General features: G+C 38.8%; 1 protein-coding gene across 2 annotated transcripts in view; it reads right to left on the reverse strand.

The window, feature by feature from the left end:
• PLCB1 (phospholipase C beta 1) overlaps positions 1-19,767 on the reverse strand; it is a 686,080-nt gene that overhangs the window by 166,222 nt on the left and 500,091 nt on the right. For both annotated transcript variants that reach the window (XM_065892597.1, XM_065892598.1), the window contains exon 10: positions 2,022-2,168. In XM_065892597.1, coding sequence (XP_065748669.1) covers positions 2,022-2,168 — 147 coding nt within the window. The remainder of the gene's footprint in view (positions 1-2,021; positions 2,169-19,767) is intronic.

The raw sequence follows: 19,767 nt of genomic DNA on the forward strand, positions 1-19,767 counted from the left end.
AAAAATATTCTGACATTCCTCCCATTGAGAGCTGTGGTCTATGTCCCTTACCTTGAAGCTGGGTAGGTTTGTGACATTTCTGACAAATAAAGAACCTTGAAGCTGGGTAGGTTTGTGACATTTCTGACAAATAAAGAAAGAAGTGAAAGTATGGAACTTCAGAGGCTAAGTGCAAAAAAGGGCAATTAAGCTTCCTCCACGTTTCTTTGGGACACTTGTTTTTGCAGCTGTAAGCTGCCATGTAAGAAGTCTACCTACCCTGGGGCTGCCATGCTGTGAGGAAGCCCAAGCCACATGGGGAGGCCAATTTTAGGCAATTAGGTCAGCAGTCTTAACTGAGCCCAGCTGTTAGGTCACTAGCCCAGGTCCAGACATGTTGGTGGTGAAACCTCCAGATGATTCCAACAATCAAGCCTTTTGTGTCACCCCAGCCATTCACTTCCCAGCTGTAGCCCAAGACACCAGGGAACAGAAACAAGCCATCTGCCCTGTGTCCTGTCTGAATTCCTGACATATAGAATATGGTCAAAATAAAATGGTGGCTGTCTTATGTCCCTGTGTTTTGGCGTGATTGGTTATACAGCCAAGAGATGAGAAGAATAGGGTTTAGGATGAGCCAGACACGAATCTAATTAGTTTTATAGCCTGAATCTCTCTTAGTAGGTATGTAGTTGAAACAAAACAGACCACAAGTAGCATGAGAACAGTCCGATTTTCATGAAGAACATGCAAGTTGCAGTTCAACTGCCTGTAGAACTCAGAGTATATGATTCTGACAAGATGGTCTCAGATGATATGGAATCATCCTGAAATAGCTCATTCTAGCTGTCCAGGGGCCACATTGCTATCTCTGTCCATGAGTCATTTCTATTCTAAGCTATTTTTCACCAAGTGTGGGATACCAGGCTAACGCTGGATTCGATGCTAGCACAACATACATTTGTGCCTAGAGAAATGGATCCCCTTAAGGAATTCAGAAGACTGAACTGCTTATTTGTCAGATGGCTGAACCCTGTGAAATTCTCTTGAACACTCTCATGAATACCTAGTGCCTGGACCTCCCTGCCACTATGTGCATGGCATTGCTGGTCTATCCTGCCACACAAACCACACACCCCTAGGCAAAGAGCCATAAGCACATCAAAACCTCCCTCAAGGCACGGCAAGTACCTGTAACTTACAGATACCAAATGAGACCCCAGACTTTGGTTGCATTGTGGGTCTTAAGGTCTGGCAATCTTATATTCATTTGGGTGATGGACTGTATGAAGCAAGAAAGTGATAAGGTTTTGAAAAGTCCTTTTTTCTTAAACCAGTAGGTTTTTTTTTTTTTTTACAAAGTCTTTCTAAGGCTGGTAATCAGAGAGTATTCTGCAAGAAATGTATTTTGATTATAAAAACATTTTTAGTTTATTGAGATTGGTATTTATTAAAATTTTTATTCTAAACTATATTGAGATAATATATATTATATATATGTTTTAATATTTTTTTCTATTTAACAATCTACTAAAAGCCATGGCAGTGCTCAGTTTAGGGTCAAGTTAGGAAACGCACTCCTTTATCATAATATTTGCAACAAAGTATATATAAGTTGTCACTCACAAAGAAATTTGTTTATGTCTAAAGCCCTGTGCACCTGAGCAAAATTATTAATATGCCTTGAGTGGAAGTTATTTAGGGAAGAACTTTCCTGTAGATGAAAACAGTCCAGAGAACTATGTGGCTTTATAAGTGGCTTGAAGTCTATTGAAGAAAGAATTCAGTTATGCAAAAATTCCATTGGTCTGAAGATACCAGACATGAATACATTTTAGATGACATGAAAACTTAGGAATAGATGTGAAGAAATGATATTGTTGCTTGTGGGTGGAGCCTCTGGTCATGGAACCTCAGTTCTCAGAGGTTTTTCACAGGAAGTGAAAGGAAATACGCCTCCACTTCAGAACAACAGTAAGCAGAGGTTGGTGACATTTGGTGAGACTGGATAAAATAATTGTCAAAGAACTATGAACTCATACCTGTGAGGTAGGTGTTGTGTGAGGAATTAATGAAATAGTGAGTAAGTGGCTGAGACATATCTTCATTCAAATCCAGTTTCTCAGGTGGAACGACTCCATTTTCTTCTCCACTCAGATAGCGCATAAATCCATCCACTGATATCTGTCCTGGAGGAAATGAAGAGTTAAGAAGAATGTGAATGTATTATTTTCATGGGTTTCTGGCATCATGTTGCTTTAACTTTTTTTTTTTTTTGCCAGAAAACTCTGGTAGCATCCAAGATGGAAGACAGTAGCCCCAATTGCAATTTAATATGGATAAACAGTAGTCTAGGATCATGCTATTTCACTACATTTATCTCCAAATGCCAGAAATAATAGAGGAAAATGTAGTTACATGAGTATCACAGACTTTCAGAGGAGTTAAATACCTGAACACCGATCTCCTGTTTTTAAATATAAGAATGCTTATCAACTTTGCGTATGGACAGCAAAATGTTATTAGTGCTTATCTCTAGGTGATAGAATTAGGAGTGCACTTCCCAATGTTCTATCATGAAAATATGTTACTTTTATAATTAAAAGAGTTATTCACAAGTGGTTTTATTATTTAAAATAAAGTGAAAATGTTTTCAAATAATGATTTTTTATCTCTAAAACAGAAAATAAAGATGACCATACTGAGGAACAAAAATTTGAATGCTCATAAAAAGGAAGGTCTTTAAAGTTCTTATTTAGAATGACTTTACTTCAAATGAAAGAAATATGACTCACACTTTAGTTAGTTTATTCAGATTGTATTTAGAATTTTTCTTTTGTTGTAATCTTTCTGAGGTGACTAATACTAAATACTGAGATAATTCTTTATTAAAGTGAATTTTATGTAATACATAGAAAGGGCCATCTTCATGATTTTGGTTCATCATCACAGTTTGTCTCTTCAACCTTAACAATCAAAGCCACAAACAAACAAACAAACAAAATAAACACAATCACCAGTGCATTTGTGAGCAGTAAAGATCTTGCTAGTAAATGTTAGAGGGAAGTAAGTTTTTTTCCTTGTTGAAAAAGTTTTGTATTAATATAAAAGTGGTATATGTTTATGGAAGAAAAATTAGGAAATAAGATGAACAGAGAGGAAAAGTAAAACTTTTCTGAACATGCCTAACTCTTCCTTCAGAGACAATTACTATTAAACTCTTGTTGTATATGCTTCCAGAAAAAAAAAAGTGTGTATGCGTGTGTGTGTGTAATTCTTTTATGAAACTGCAATCCTATATATCTGTATATGATTTAGAAACGTTTGTTTATATTAACTGAACAATATATTATGAACACTGTCATATAATTATATAATATTTACATTTTATATATTATAAAATATATAGCCATCACATGACTAAGTAATATTCCATTATCTTTGGAGTTGTCTCTCATTTTTCACTAGTATAAATGACATTGTATGGAATACTCTGGTAGTTGAACCTCTGTACAAACTTTTAATTATTTCCTGAGAATGAATTTCCAGAAATAGAATTGCTGGTTCAAAGACTATGCATATTTTTAAAGCTTTTACTACACATAACCAATTTGCTTTCTGTTAAAGTTCTAGCAATTTACTCTTTCACCAGTGGTTTGCCTTCTCTTCACCCTTATGCCAAACTCATACGTAAAAACACGATATCTAATAATTCTAATTTTTATTGATCTGAGCATTATTTATTCTTGAATGGTAAGAGATGTGTCATCTGCAAATGGAAAAGCTAGCACTGACTGTTTACCCACAGTGTAAATCTTTTTACATTCAATAAGTTTCTCAAAATAACTGATGAGTATGTTCCATAATTCTGGAAACATTATAGCTAAATCACCTTTAATATTTTCCAGGAATAAATAAATAGAAAGAAATTTGGTTACTGGCTTTTGACGAGTGGAGCTGTATCTTACAAAAAGAAAATCTTAGAGATGCCATAGTTTATACCTCCAAATAACCATCACCTACCATGTGATGGTTCCAATCATGCTGTCATTGATGAGAACACTTTGGTTATTGCCTTTGAAACCTTCTTTTGAAATTCATTTATGGTGGAATGCATATACTCTTTCAGACTGGTTTCAATTTTTGGGAACAAACCAAAGTCAGTGCCTCTTAGGGCCAAAGTTATCTCAATAGATAGCTTTCAACAATATTTTGGAGCATAAAACATTTAGAGATAAAGTATTTTTTTTAAAAAAATCTAATTTCTTCATCGTCTTCCTTTTCATTCCTTTTATCGGTAGGAATGAAAATCATAGAGCAGGTATACAAAAGATGAAGATCTGAGATGCTTAAATTAAGCTTTAGAAGCCAGGTGGCCCGTCCTCTCGAGCATCAGTGTTACTGGAGTCCCGGGTCCTGGGTATTTCCATGCTTTGGCACTCGAGAGCTGGCACTTTTTAAAATAGAAAAATGGGTGTTATTTTATTTACTTTGTTGTTAAGTGACTTTCAGTCTTCTGTTTGAGGTTTGGGGTGATCCTTCGTCTGCATTGTGGACAATTATCATTTTACTCTGATTTATCGCCATCCTGTCACCTTATTCTCAAATGAGTGTCTATTCCTCCCTCTCTCTTTCCTTTCCTTCTCCCGTCTCTTTACCTTCCACTCACTTAACAAACATTTATTGAACGCCTGCAATGTGATGAATACACAAAAAAATAAAGCAGAGCAAAGCACAGACTATGCCTTCAAAGAGCTCATAGTCTAATAGAAAATAAGACCATTCACCCCTTGAACAGCAGGCATGCGCTCCTCCAGAGCAGGATGTATGTTTCTATCTTTGTCATCCTTGGAATATACCACAATTCTCTGTGCACTGTAGCTGTAAAATCAGCACTTACTTTTGACAATTAGTGATTCAAAAGAGAAAATAAATGGTTTTGAAACTGGGAGATCACTAAAGATGGCATAATTTTGATTCTTTTATCTGATTAGGTCAAATCATATGAAATTATTAATATTTGGTGTTTTTAACCTATGCAAATGACAGTTTCATACATCTCAATTTCTAACCACAGCTGTTCCTCAAAGGACAGGCAATAAATGCAAGTGGCTTTAGGGGCCAACAAAAGAAAGTAATGTGACTCCTGGAATAAAGTGTACCGAAGGAAAACTCACAAGTATATATGCTCCTTCTAAAGGCATGCAAATGACAGCAATACAATATGGTGTGACCAAGACATACCATCTTTATGGTGCGGGTGAAGGCTGTGTTTGTGTCTGGTATCTTGGGAATAAATATCCCTTGGTGTGATCAGCAACTTTTAAAAGCAATTAAAACAAAACATATGCCAATATGGCATGGATGACAAATTAATTCTAATTTTAGCATGGATTTCCATTATATTGTCTCTAGTGCCTTCCGGGCACTTGTGTTGAGAAAGATTCTGAGCCATGCTTGTGAATAATTTTGATGTCGGTCATGGAATGCATGACAGAAAAGTGGGGGTATGCAAGCTATATATTTGTTATTCTCAAACCAGGATATTATATTTCAGTTATGCTCTGCAACATGCCAAAGAACATGTGTCAAAATTTTATTTGATTCATTAATGAGAAAATCAGGATGATGACAAACCCATTTCAAAGAAGGCTATGGGATATTGATACATACATATATGTGTGCCAGCAACCCCCCAAACCTATTAAAATATTGCTAAATTGAATATAAACTTGCTTAAAGTCCTATAGGTCAATTAATATAATCTTTGGGTTACCTTCTCTACCTTTACTATTTCCTAGGAGTCAAAGATTTTAACAGAGTTTTTAGCATAGATTAAAATTAGTAAAAACAAGAGTTAGGTGAATCAGTGTTTGTAAGCTTTATTTACAATTAATTATATCAAATAATTTAAAAATCCCCAGCTGAGGAATTTACCTAATTTTGAATAGGAACAATATATGAGTTTGGAGGACAGTTCAGAATATGATTGTAGACTGCAAGTAGGCAGAGCAACTTTTCAACCCCAAAGCTTGCCTTGCTAACTAAAGGAGCAAATGTGCAAGACTTTTGATATATCAAATGACTAGGCAGAGATATGTCAAAGTCAAGAAAAGCCAATGAAAAAGTAAAGATCAGGAGTTGGAGGTTTATAAGTTGCAAGGCATCAGCTGAGGGGTCAAGAGTTCATTTGCAAAAATGTAGATGTTTTTGGCATAATGAATTAGCCTAAAAATATAGTTCTGACCAGTAAAGGCTTTTGGATGAAAACAGACCCTTAGAGGATTTTTCTTTGTTGCATGTAACCTACAGCTGGAATACTGTTGCTGCTGATGACTTAAATGCATCAGTACTTTTCCACCAACCCGTCACTGTTTTTGCGAAACTGCTTACAATTTTTTTTCAGGTCCACTGAGGCACATAGAAAAATGAAAAGCCTTGAGAACTAAGATGGGGAAAACACTGTTTTTCTAAACCAGTCAATTTAGTAACAGTACAAGAAATGCGGCTTCCATTCCTGCCAGCAGTAATTGATCAGCGACAAACTCTTCAACCACAGGATGAGAAAACTAGATGGGCTCTTATGTCTCTTTCAGCTCTAAAGTTCTATGAATTCAAGTGGTTTAATATACTCTGGATGATTACCAGCTAAATTAAAACAAAATGTCCATATTAGAATGAGATTATGAAACATCAAACCACAATTAAAAGCAATGGGATGATTTTCTGGAATAAAAACAGGAAGAAAAGTTAAGTTCAGAAGGATAATACCAGCTGACAAAGGCTAAAAATAAAGTCCCTTCTATATTTTCTTAATAAAAGATTGATATGCTTCCAAGTGGACATGCCACTCATATAAAGGCACCTAAAGATCTTTATAAGCATTTATATTATTTGAACCACTTAGAGCCAAAGTAGGAAAAATATGTCTCAAGGAATGGAGAAAACACTGCTCTATGAAGCTTTTTCATTCAAAAGAAGTTCTAGTGTATGCTGAAAAAAGAAGGCTGGTGATCAAATGTGAAAAGATCTGACTTCAATGGGGAGGAACCATCTTCAAAGGGATACGAGAAGAAAGTGGCATGACAAAATGATGGTCCCCAATGGCCATTTATATGGCTTGTCATTCTTCAGCAATATCTTTGCTGCAGAGAAACTCTCAAATGTCAGGTAGCTGTACACATATGCCATGGCCAGGAACTGTACCTCTGCCTCCTTCTGCCTCTTTCCTTCCCCTGGGGTAGATGATGACTGAGGCTCCACTTGTGTCCTCTTGAAAATGTCAGGAAGACAAAAATGTGAAATTTTGTTGTGACAAAATGAGACCTCCCAGGGATGCTTTTAAATCTTGCTGTATATCCAGGGACATACAGCTGGATGCATTTCATGCTTACAAGTGCATGCCAAGGCCTTTGAATATATACTGGGGAACAAGCTACTCCCTTGTCTTCTTTAAACCTGGGACCATCCTATGGGCCTTGGGAACAATTAATTTATTTTTATATTTTTGGCTGTGTCGGGTCTTAGTTGCAGCACGTGGGATCTTCGTTGAGGCATGCGGGATCTTTTGTTATAGTGCACGGGCTCTTCGTTGTGGTGCGGGGGCTCCTCTCTAGTTGAGGCACATGAGCTCAGTAGTTGTGGCGCATGGACTTAGTTGCCCTGTGGCACATGGGATCTTAGTTCCCCAATCAGGGATCAAACCCATGTTCCCTGCATTGGAAGGAAGATTCTTTACCACTGGACCACCAGGGAAGTCCCAGGCCTTGGGAACAATTAAGAAGAGGAGGATCTGTGTCCAGAAAAGGGAGCTCTGGAGAACAGAATGGAACAGTCTAAAGAGGTTTATGGACTGGTTCTCCCATTTTCTCAGGTCCTGACCCCTTTTATTAATTGACTTCTTGAAACCTACTTCCAACAGAACTTTCCAGCTTGACCTCATGTTCCAGGCATCTAAGAAAAGATGTTTCAGCTTAAGTCTCTCCAGGAAGAAGACACAGTTATCTAAACCTCTTTGCAATATGTTCAGGCACAACTGTTCTCCCAGTTTCATTTACTTGATGAAGCCTTTCCTAGAGTCTTATGACCTAATCCAATTTAGATTAATCAATTAACATTTTTAAAAATTCTATTCTTTGTTGAATCTCTTTTATTTTTTGTAAACTGCATCTTCCTCCTTCATAGTTAGCTTTTCATTTCAGTGGGAGCACATTTGTCAGTAGCTTCCTGAGAAAGGGTTCCTGAGTGTTAAGTTTTTTGAGCCTTGTACGTCTAAAAATGGCTTTATGACATTTGCATTCTTTATTGCTAGTTTATCTGGGTATAATATTGTAGGTTAAGAAAATTTTCTTTTAGATTTTTGTGAGAAAAGTTGCTTCATTGTCTTTTAGCTTTTAGTGGGCTGTTAAGAGATTTGAAGAATTACTATTTCATCACCCTAAAAATATATGTGGTCTGTTTTTTTATTTTGTCTCTTTGGAAATTTCTAGCATCTTATTAAGTTCCAGTTTCTGGAAACTTCACAATGATGTGCTTTGGTATAGGTTTATTTTTATCCCCTGTGCTGGACACTCTTGAAGCCCTTGTAGTCTGAAAGCTATTTTTCTTCTATTTGGAACATTTTCATAAATTATCTTGGGGCTTCCCTGGTGGTGCAGTGGTTGAGAGTCCGCCTGCCAATGCAGGGGACACGGGTTCGTGCCCCGGTCCGGGAAGATCCCACATGCCCCGGAGTGGCTGGGTGGGCCTGTGAGCCATGGCCGCTGAGCCTGTGCATCCAGAGCCTGTGCTCTGCAACGGCAGAGGCCACAACAGTGAGAGGCCTGAGTACCACAAAAAAAAAAAAAAAAAAAGAAAGAAAAAAAAAATTATCTCTATGCTAATTTCTGTTCTCTTTCTTCTGGAATATTATTTGATCAAATTTTACATTTTCATATATTCTCCCTCCAATTTTTCATTTTATTTGTTTGCTCTACTCTCTGGGAGCTTTCCACACCTTATTTCCAACCCTTCTTTGAGTGTTTTGTTTCTGCTACACTCTATTTAATGTCTAAGAGCCAGTTTATGTTCTCTGACATTTCTTCAAAAAATAGCATTGTTATTTTTTCAGTGGTTCAATATGTTTTATTATCTTTCTAAGGATATTAATGATAAATGTATATTTAAAGTTTTCTTCTCACTACATAGTCATTGTTTTCCTTAAGGTTACTTTTATTCTTGCTTACTTCTACTTTTTAAGTAAGTTTTCCTCATATGTCTAGTGATTTTTAATTGCCTGTTCATATTTCAAATGGGTGGACTAAAAAGCTGATTGGACTTTTCAAAGCATCTGTATATCTGAATATTAACATGCAAAGTATAAGAGTTAATAAGGCATCATTGTAGAGGGATCAGTCTTTGTCTCTTTGGAGTAACCCCTAATGTCAATACCTTTAGTTCTTTCTTCTTGAGCCGATCAAGTCCTGAGAGAAGATCTGTTTAATCACTTGCCAGGAAAATAAAGGCCTGGATGCCAGCCTTCCAGAGCCAAATGGGGGAAGGGGTAGAATGTTTATGATCACTTTATCTCTTTGCTTTCAAATGGTATCCCTGCCTTCACCAGGGATTGTGTTATCCTCAGACCCCCTGCTTTCTTGTCTCCAGAAGGGAAACCTTTAGTTTTCTCCCAGGTGGGAGACTATTCCTTAAACAGCTGTCAACCAACCCTCCTTATTCTAGGCTGTAACTCTAAACCTATGATCAGTTTCCTCAGATGTGTTATAGCTGTAAACCTATAGATCGTTGCCAAAATTGTGTAATTATTGTCTCTTACCCTATTATATCCTCCCTTGCCAGATTATGCCTTAAAAAAATACAATGCGATTTTAGTGTGGTTTCAAGAGAGAGTTTAATTAGTTGAATACGTCTAGACTATTCATTCTATTTATCCTGATGATCCATGGTTTCTCTACTATACCAGACTGCAGAATTGTGTTGATTAAGTTAAAAAAAATCAGATTTCACATGCTTTATCCTTTTGATCCGAAGGTCTTCTGCTATAGACCTGCTTTGCCTGGTCAGGGACTTATCGTGGATCTCTTTGGTTGTCTTTCATTCAAATCTTTTTGGTGAGAAGATGCAGTGACTAATATCTCACCATAGATGGCACTATATGGATAATTTGTCAGTCAAGTTTTCCTTGCTGTGTCTTTTCCCAGGTAGAATGTAGTCAGTCACAGAGGCAGCCGGAGCTCCCAGGTATTTATCAGGCGGGAGTATTTAACAGACAAAATATCTCCTCCCTTATAATTTCCAAGACCCTCTCACTCTTCTCCAATACAGGCAGCGACACAGCATTCTAATTTTGTCTCAGGGAATGGAGGGATGGAAGAGAAGGGAGGACTTAAGAGTACCTTTTTGGCTTGGTTCTGAGGGCACTCTTCTACGAAGGCTTCCTTGTCCCCAAGCCTAGGGGAAGTCCCAAATCCTGAAGAGAGAAGCCTGTGGCTCCTTTCTAGGAGATGCTCTAGAAAGTTCCAAGCCCTGGTGTTCCCCAGTGGCTGGAACAGAAGGAGAGTTTTATCTTTACTCTCTCCCTCTGCCTAGTCCCTGGCAGAAGCACTAATCAGACAGTATTAAATGTCTAAAGCCATCAAAATAGAAATAGGGGACTAGGATAATTCACAACAGAACAAATCAATCCTTAAACAATGAAAGAGCTGATTGTCCTTCATGACACTGACATGACAAGTTACCCGCCCTGTCAATATTTTCTCCTTCTAACATCTTTGCTCAGCAATGCTAGAATTTCTTTTGAAATTCACAAGTAAGAAGTTTATCTGATATAAATCTATAGCCCTCACCTTCTACCTAGAAGCTTATGAAAGTGACTTTCAATAAGGTTGTGTAACATAAGCTGATGCTCCTTATTGCACAGATGAGCCTGATGGCAAGTCCTCAGCACCAGACTCTCACATGATGCTTTACATGGGCTCTGTGACCAGGAAAGGGAAAAGGACAGCAGGGCATGGTCACAAGCTAATCTCTAAATAGAATTCATGGCACATTACTAAAGTGACTAGAAAGTTTTGAAAGTCAGGTTCTTTCTTGTTCAGTGTGTGTTTTTTACTGGGATGGTTACCTTGGAAATGACCTCATCATGGCATCAAAGCACCAACATGGAACTGCTACCTCGTTCGTCCTAAAAGCAGATGTAAGGTAACAGTGGCGAAGTGCTAAAGTGAAAAATAATTCTGTGGAGAGTCAAAGAAAGAAAATGTGGCTGGCTGTGTCTACAAACATAGTACTTTTTAAAAAAAAGAATGGATTCTGACTTGAAAGGAAGTATATTTATACGTGTGCAAGCAGGATGGTAAAGGAAGAGAGAGCCAGCCTTTGAAGAGCTTCATGAATTTAGTCTATCTCCCATATATTATTTTATAAACCTTTATATACTATTTACTATATGCAAATATTAACTCATTCTATCCTCATAATAACTCTATGAAGTAGGTACTACTTTTATGCTTATTTTATGGGTGAGAAACTCAAGTAGCTTGCCCAAGATCACATGGCTTACAAGTGGATAAAATGGGATTTGAACCCAAAGTGAGGCTTTGTGTTCCATGCCATTAACTACTATGCTATCCTGCTGTACAACACATCATCTAGTACTAGGAGAAGGTAAATCATAATCTTCATCATCATCACCATCATCATCATAACAGGAAGAGCTAGCATTACCTGAGCATTGACCATGTGGCAGGCACAGAAATCCTATAAGAGAGGTACTTTTTACTTCCCATTTTCAGATGAGCAAACTGAGGCTTAGAGAGGTAAGCAACTTTTCTAAGGTAACAGGGGGTACTCAGTGTGAGAGCTGGATCTGGAGATGGTGCCAGGGCAACGGGAAGGCAGATGGTGGTGCGTGCGACTGATGATGTTTATCCACATAACTTTCCCAGCACTGGCCTGGATGAGGAACAAGGATGATGAAAGGAGAGGATCCTGCCTATGTAGCCGTTGGCTTCAATTGAGGCAATGTGAATTAGTCCTAAAAATAGCCCTGAATGTGACCAAAGAAGAGCTTTTTCCCATGATTTACTTATCTCTTTAAAACGTGTGACTTTAATCTTTTTGTTAAAAGAAGCTGGACTCAGGCAGGACAAATGACCCATCTAGTAGAGGCGTGAGGATTAGCTCTTTGATTTGGATTTGTCTATCAAGATCTAAAATTCTTTTCCAGACTCAATTTACATTCTAATCTCCACAAGTAATTCAAAGGCACCCTCTAACATTTTTATTCTCCAATCCATGAGTCTAACTTGTAGGAAGAAAAATAAAATACCACAAAAAAATGTGTTATGCCAATGTGAGGACAACAGAAATGCTAAACAGAAAATATGACATTGTTTTGTGGGTTTTGCAAAAAAAAAAAAAAAATGCAGGTTACCTTTTAAAAGGAATAGCCAAACACATGCAAATAACATCTTTCAAAGCCTGGAAGCACAGAGAAATCTTGACAAATTATGCCTTGGAAGACAGATGGCCTATAAATCCTTACAGAATCATCACACAGTTAGGATGGGCAAACTGAACAATGTGTCTGCCAGCTAGCATGGCCACCAGCCTCACTTTGTTGAGCCAAATGCCAATTAGGCAGGATCTGGCACTCACATGTTTGGATGTCACTGGGATTAGGTGGTTGAGAATCCATTCATCACCATTCAATCCTCAGTCCTAATGTAATGATACCAGGGCATGTTGGAAAGCTACTGGTCCAATGGCTTAGCACCTCCTAAAATCACTTCCAAGCACAGCTCTGAGAAGGTATTTCCTTGGCTCACATTTATTCCTGGTGCTTTGACCCTTCTGTGAGTTCTGCTAGACAGTAAGTGCAGATGGCTCTAATATCCCATGGCTCACCAAAATCTATTTGCCTGCTTACAGAAATAATCTATAAAATGTTCCCTTTTCAATTCTCTTTGCTTGGGCACAGACTTTCCTATTACATTTGCCAGTTAACTGTGTTTTTGTATAGTGTATGAACTTTGCTGGTTTCTTTGCCTATTTTAGCCACTTCTTTTCAATCCTGGAGTTAGTATATTCTATACGTGTTCTCAGGCATTATTATGTTATCTTAGGCTGAAAAGTGTCATGCATTCTTATTCCATCTTGATTGCAAAGCTGTTCAATTACCATAATTATGAACAAATACAAGTCCAAGATATCATGTAATAATCTCCACTAAATGAATATGTGCTCTTCTCAAAAGCCTTTGCAGATCAACCCCACGACCCAGCTGTCCTGGCTTTTTGTGGCCCTGTAGTTCTCCCTGTATTCAGCTGAACTTGTTCATGTGGTTTTGTGTGAAAGTTCTTAATAATAGCACCTAACTTTGATTTAGCACTTTCCTTTTTTCAAAGTATTCTCACATCTGCAATTTATTTACATCACACTGTTCTGTTTGGTAGGTGAGACAGCATTTTATTATTTAACAGGACAGATAAACTTTGACCCAGTGAGATTAAACAGTCCTTTTAAGTTGACATGGCTAGATAAAAACAGAATCCAGATTGGCACCCTACTCTCTTAAACATGGGCTTGGAGTCTTTTTCACTAGATGTATGTAACGGCTGATTGATCATTAGGGCTAGAGGTTCTCCGAGGGTAGGGAACAAGTCTGTCGCATTTTATTAGTGCACCATCACATTGTTCCATGAGAGGAGACCCTTCACAACGGTTCTTGACCATAACACAAAGGAGAGCAAAATGTTCTAGATCCTTAACGAGAATGTCATGTTCCTTGGGTAAGATGGACATTAGTTTTGCCCAGGACTGAGAGATGATGCAACATTTAATGGTTGCCTACCGTTCCTCATTCTCACCTCCTAAATTGCCCTACTGGTGCTACCTGGGATCACCTTTCAAATAAACTCTTTATATTTGGATTCTTCTCCCAGAGTCACTGCTGGGGGAACCTAAAGAAAGGTAAGTAGTGTAAGCAGATAGGTTAGGGGGAGTCCCTGGAGAAAGAGAACCAGGCATGGCTTTCTTCACATAAGAGAACCCATTTTGGTCTAAGCCATTTAGTGATCTAAGCTTGGCCACAACGCTTACCCTTGAACAGGTCTCAGGAATCAAAGATATTAAGGGAACAAAGGAATGCAGGAACAAAGAAAAGGCAGTCAAAGAGTAGTGCAATGATAAAGCAGAGTCCTAGTTCCTCCTCAAGGGATATACATAATAATAATGTATCTTTGAGTTCTGCAGGAACTAAGGCCCCCTCCCAGGTGGAAGATGGAATTGTGATGTTGACCCTCCTGACTTCAATCAATTAAAGCTCGGACTCTCTCGACTTTTGCCTCAATTTTATGCTGAATTCTCATCTGCTCTAGCCTCTTCATGAATATGCAAGTACCCTTAGCTTAAAACTTCCCCAATTTTGCTGTTAGGGGAGACCCTGCTTTAGAAAAGATCCCTGGTGTTCTCCTTATTTGCTGCAAGTAATAATCCTTACTTCTCCCAATCTTTGGCTTGGCTGTGTCTATTGGCTCAATACCCACCAAGAGGCGAACCCAGTCTTTAGGTAACAGTAACAACATTAATAAGAAGCATTTTGGACTCCTTTTCTACACGTAAGGTAGGGTGTTAGGTGAGAAATTTAATTTTTTCAAACATCCTCAGTTAAGTCTTCCTCTTAAAATGGTGTCATCCCTACTCTGTCGGTAATTTTGCTTTTGCAACTGGAGTCCTACAGACTGCAGTGGTTCACACAGGGCTCCTATAATCTCTATAATGAATGAATGAAATTATTGGTCATTCTCAGCTTCCCGACATTTCACCCATTGCCACAGTTCATTTTTCAGCTTTCCTGTGAAGTGTTAGGTTAGACAGTCTACCCCTCACCTCATCTGGCTTCCTTGCGGTCACCATATGTTTGCCATGGAGTTGATTCTCTCTGCATTCAATCAGCTTCCTTCCCGCTTATTTGGTGTAAAATCAACTATCAACAAAACTCAGCTCTGGGAAAAGCAGATGTTGGGGTCCAATGCCTGTGGCTTCCTGGCTTTTCTGCAGCACAGTGCAAGCTGCTAAGCTGTTCCTTCTAACTGAGCCATAGCCTGCCCCCTGTCCCCTGCTGGCAAGGGAAAAGGTGTAACAGTCAGTGATTATTAATGCTTTGTTCTGATGGGAGGTTACCTCTACGAGAAAATAGCCATTATCAGCTTTGTTCTATTAGTTCTCACCCACAACGGCAAGGCATCTTGGGAAGGTATAGTCTGATGAGGGAAAGAGGTTTTAAAAACACTCAACAGACTGGGGTGGATTATGCTACCAAGTTCACTCCTGCACCTCTTTAAAACTTGCATTTGTTTTTTACTATATATATATATATGTTTGTTTGTTTTTTTTCCTGACTGGTTGTTTTCTGAACAAAAGCCATTTCAGCTTTGAATGAACATGGTTGTGGCTTTCTGGCTAGAGCTGTAATTCTGAGTGGACACTGAGGTCACAGAAAGAAAGGATGCAAGAGAAAAAAACCAGGACTCCTGGGCCAGGCATTTGTTTTCCTCAAGCCCAGTTCCTCCCTCCTGGGAAAGGAGGAAATGCAATCAAGAAAGGAAATTCAAGGAAATTATCAAGCCAACTGATGAACAGTGAATTCATAATGGCTATCTTTTTTTTCTTTTTTTTTTCAGTACGCGGGCCTCTCACTGTTGTGGCCTCTCCAGTTGCGGAGCACAGGCTCTGGACGCGCAGGCTCAGCGGCCATGGCTCATGGGTCCAGCCGCTCTGCGGCATGTGGGATCTTCCCAGACCGGGGCACAAACCCGTGTCCCCTGCATCGGCAGGTGGACTCTCAACCACTGCGCCACCAGGGAAGCCCCATAATGGCTCTCTTGAAAATATTTTTTTTTCATTTTTGCCAGTCTCAAATACTTCAGAGAAGTCTATGAATAAACAAAACACAGAGTTAAGAGGAGCTTGGAATATACTCACAGATGCTAATGTCATTCTTCTTTGACCTTCCACAGAGGCTAAGAAGTCAATAGGTGGGATTTAAATGGGATTGTAATCAATAAAATACTAGAGTGGCTTTTTGGCAGCTTTCTTAGTGTAGTAACTTAAGATATGAAAAGAACTGGCTACATCATACAGCTTTCATCTGTCTTTGTCTTTTGGGAAGAAAATCTATCTCATTTGAGTTGCCTTTGATCACTCATTTCTGTTCTTTTATTTATTTTATTGCTACACAGGTCATCTATATAAAAATATTTAAACGGATGCCACCTTAATGGTGAGGCAGATCATTAGGCCAGTGAATATCTCCTTCAGATGTGTGGTTTTTAAACTGAGCATCTCAGATCTCCTGGGGTTTGGGCAGAAGTGCCTGCAGAGAATGGGATGGAACAGGAGAATAAACAGGAGTAGGGCAGCCATCACCAGCTACAATGCAGGCTCTGCTCATTCAACCAAAACAGTGCTTCTAACAGTTCTTCCTACACATTGACCAATCCAATGAGACATTGTGAGAAGAAACAAACACAAATAAAAGGATGCTATGTCAAGGACAGTCTGAAAACCACTGCTATGGATGCAAATTGCTAACTTCTAAAGAGTTGACATTGCGTTTTTTGAGCAAGGCCTAATGGAGGGCTCCACGTGGGAGTCTGGAGTGGTGCAAAGAACTGGGACACAGAAAATATAGTCCTACTCTCAACATTGTCACTTAGCTGCCTCTTCTATGACCTGAGAGTTGGGACTAAATGGCTAAGTCCATTGTAGACAGGAGATCCTGTGATTTTGAGGCTACCAGCCAGGACTTCAGGAGTGGTAACAGCTAAGATAACATGTGACATGTTGGAAGGGATGAGCCATGGGCACAGCCCTTCCATTTTTTTTTTTTTTTTTTTTTTTTTTTTTGCGGTAAGAGGGCCTCTCACTGTTGTGGCCTCTCCCATTGCGGAGCACAGGCTCCAGACGCGCAGGCTCAGCGGCCATGGCCCACGGGCCCAGCCGCTCTGCGGCATGTAGGATCTTCCCGAACCGGGGCATGAACCCATGTCCCCTGCATCGGCAGGCGGACTCTCAACCACTGCGCCACCAGGGAAGCCCCATTTTTTTTTTTTTTCTCTGAATGCTCAGCTACTCTGAACTTACCCATCTTTCACTTTAGATTCTGTTAAGGCCATTTATTGAGAAATGCTTGTCTTAGTTTTGGTTCTTCTAAAAGTAGGCTTTGAGATAAGGATTTGAGTGCAAGCAGCTTATTTGGGAGATAACCCAGGAACTAACAGTAGGGGAGTGGAGAAAAGAGAAGGGAAGAAAAGGCAGTAAATAAAGGGAACCTTATCAAGCAGGTTGCAGTTGTGGGAAACGGGCTCATTCATACATGGGAACTCTGGGAGAATGTGAAGAACACGTATCAGAAATGTCCCACACAAGGGGCAAGGAAGAGAGGTACTATCACCTGAGTGAAAATTACTCCTGGGGCCATGAAGTCCTGGGAACTTGTAGGCTGGCTGTGGTTGGGCTGAGAGAAAGTCCCAGAGATTTGCAGAAGATGCTGTTGACTGTGTTGGAACCATGTATGCCGAGGGATACAGGATAAGCACTGATGTTTGCTAGAACTGGTATCATCCTATTTTACAGATGAGGAACCTGAAGTTCAAGCAAGTCAAGTCACTTGCCTGAGGTTAACTGGCTTAACCATAATACAGTGCCAGTCTCTTTCCTTAATTACGGCATGTTTGATGTCTCAAGAATGCATAATACACATTAATAAAAATAATCATTATTTTTTATAACTTCTACCTAGTAAAGGGAAATGGTGTTGGGAAAATAACAATTTTTAAAACTCTATTAGGAAAATTAAGTGATAAAGTAAATAGTAAGATTCCAGTGTAAATCTTTACATTTTAAACTATAATTATAATTCCATTTTAATAAAAATGTAGATAAAATATTGATGAGTCAGAAATGAACATTTGTGCACAGATATGACTCACCATATTTTTTCAGGTTTCATCACCAAATGAGTCTAATTTTTTATTAATTGCAATAAGTAAAATAAGCCTGTTAGCCAAGGGACAGCAGCATTCAGAAATGCCTCTGCCCAGTGCTCTGAATCTCACTTCCAGACTCAAAAATAATTTGGCACAAATGCCAATTCTCATTTTTCATTAGTTCAGGTCAACAAGGGTTCAACAGGCAACAATTAATACATGCAACCTTCTTATCATAAGAAACTCACTTAATTCTCCCAGAAATTCTCTCAGAATATTTTCAAAGATCAGAAAACTAGGGGTGGAACTGGTCAAAGAGATTAAATGGCTTCCTAAGGTAAGGTAAACAGAGATGATGAATTGTTGATTTGTGACCAGTTTTAGTGGGATCTGCTGTTTTCATCTGTCTGGTGACTAGTCCTCCTCTTTCTAGGTACACACCCCAGGTGAATTTCAGGGAACCACCCCCTCCCACTGTCAGTCCACATGGTTCAGGTAGCTGACTCCTTATTGGCTCTAGGGAGAGTCATGTGACCAAAGTCTGTCCAATTGGTACATTCCATCCTCCAGGCCACAGCGATCCTAGTTCAGGAGTGGTCCTGGGTGGCTTAAGCCATGTTCTGGTTTCTGGTATTTTGATGGAACTATGAGATTGGTAGGCCTGGAGCTGCTGTTGGCTTTCTTGTCACTTCAGAAGAGTCTGCCCAAGAATTACAGCCAGTGCAGAGCACATGATGGGAGATGACAGGTCTTGATGACATCATTTGAGCCCCTGGATGTAGTCATGCCTGAAGTCATTAACACCCTCACTTTTTGCTTATATGTACCTGTCAGTTCCTTTCTGTGCTTCAGTCTGAGTTAAGTTTGTCATTTTTCAACTGAAGGAGTTCCACCTAATACTACAGGTTGCAAGTTTCCAAGTCCAGTGCTCTCTCTAGCACACTCTGGGTGCTTCTGGTTGTTGATAATAATGACACAGTATAGTTCACTTGCATAAAAATTTTAAAATAAAACAATATTAAAAATACAATAGGTTATTTCTAGTATGCAAATCATTGTTAGCTTAGGTCTATTTGGAGCAAATATGCTAGCTATACCTGAACTTCTATTTGCTTTGCTTAAAAACAAATTGTTCTGCTATTATTAATTTTGAGTTCAACTATTAAACTATTAACTCATGGAGTACTGGCCAAATACTAAAAGTTTTAGTTTCATCTTAATTGCAACAAAGCAGGGAAGCTTTTTTATACCACACTGTATAAAAATTTAAGAGGAAGAACTGCTGATAAAAAAGAAACGTAGCTTGAAACATCTGCTAATATTATGATCTGTTATATTAATTCAATTGCTTAACAAATACCCATGAACACCTGCTCTTCACAGAAGAATTAACATACGAACAAACTTAACTCTTTTCTTTCAGCTTGGCAGTTTAAGCATAATTTGGCCTTCTTTTACGGACAAAGCTGCTGAATCTAGAGGTCTGCAGCCTGTTACCTAAGGCATCAATAACTATTTCATTTTTCATGCTAATTTTACTCAATGCCTTTCTTCTAAAGAGTTTAAGTTATAAACAAAATAACTCTAAGAGACATGAGTCTTCAAACTGACATTCATGACCCTTTTGTTTGGAAGAGGAAGGAGTCATTGTGTAGCCCTGCATTAAGTACAGTTAGGCCTACAGTGCAAACAACATTGTAAGGAAGAAACATTTGCTGACTTGGGACCACAGCATTTTTCAGTGTGTGATTTTAAATTGTAAAAATAAACCTAACTCCCTTGAGAATAGTATCTTCTGCAG

The sequence above is a fragment of the Phocoena phocoena genome, chromosome 15, assembly GCF_963924675.1.
Source record: "Phocoena phocoena chromosome 15, mPhoPho1.1, whole genome shotgun sequence".
Lineage (NCBI taxonomy): Eukaryota > Metazoa > Chordata > Mammalia > Artiodactyla > Phocoenidae > Phocoena > Phocoena phocoena.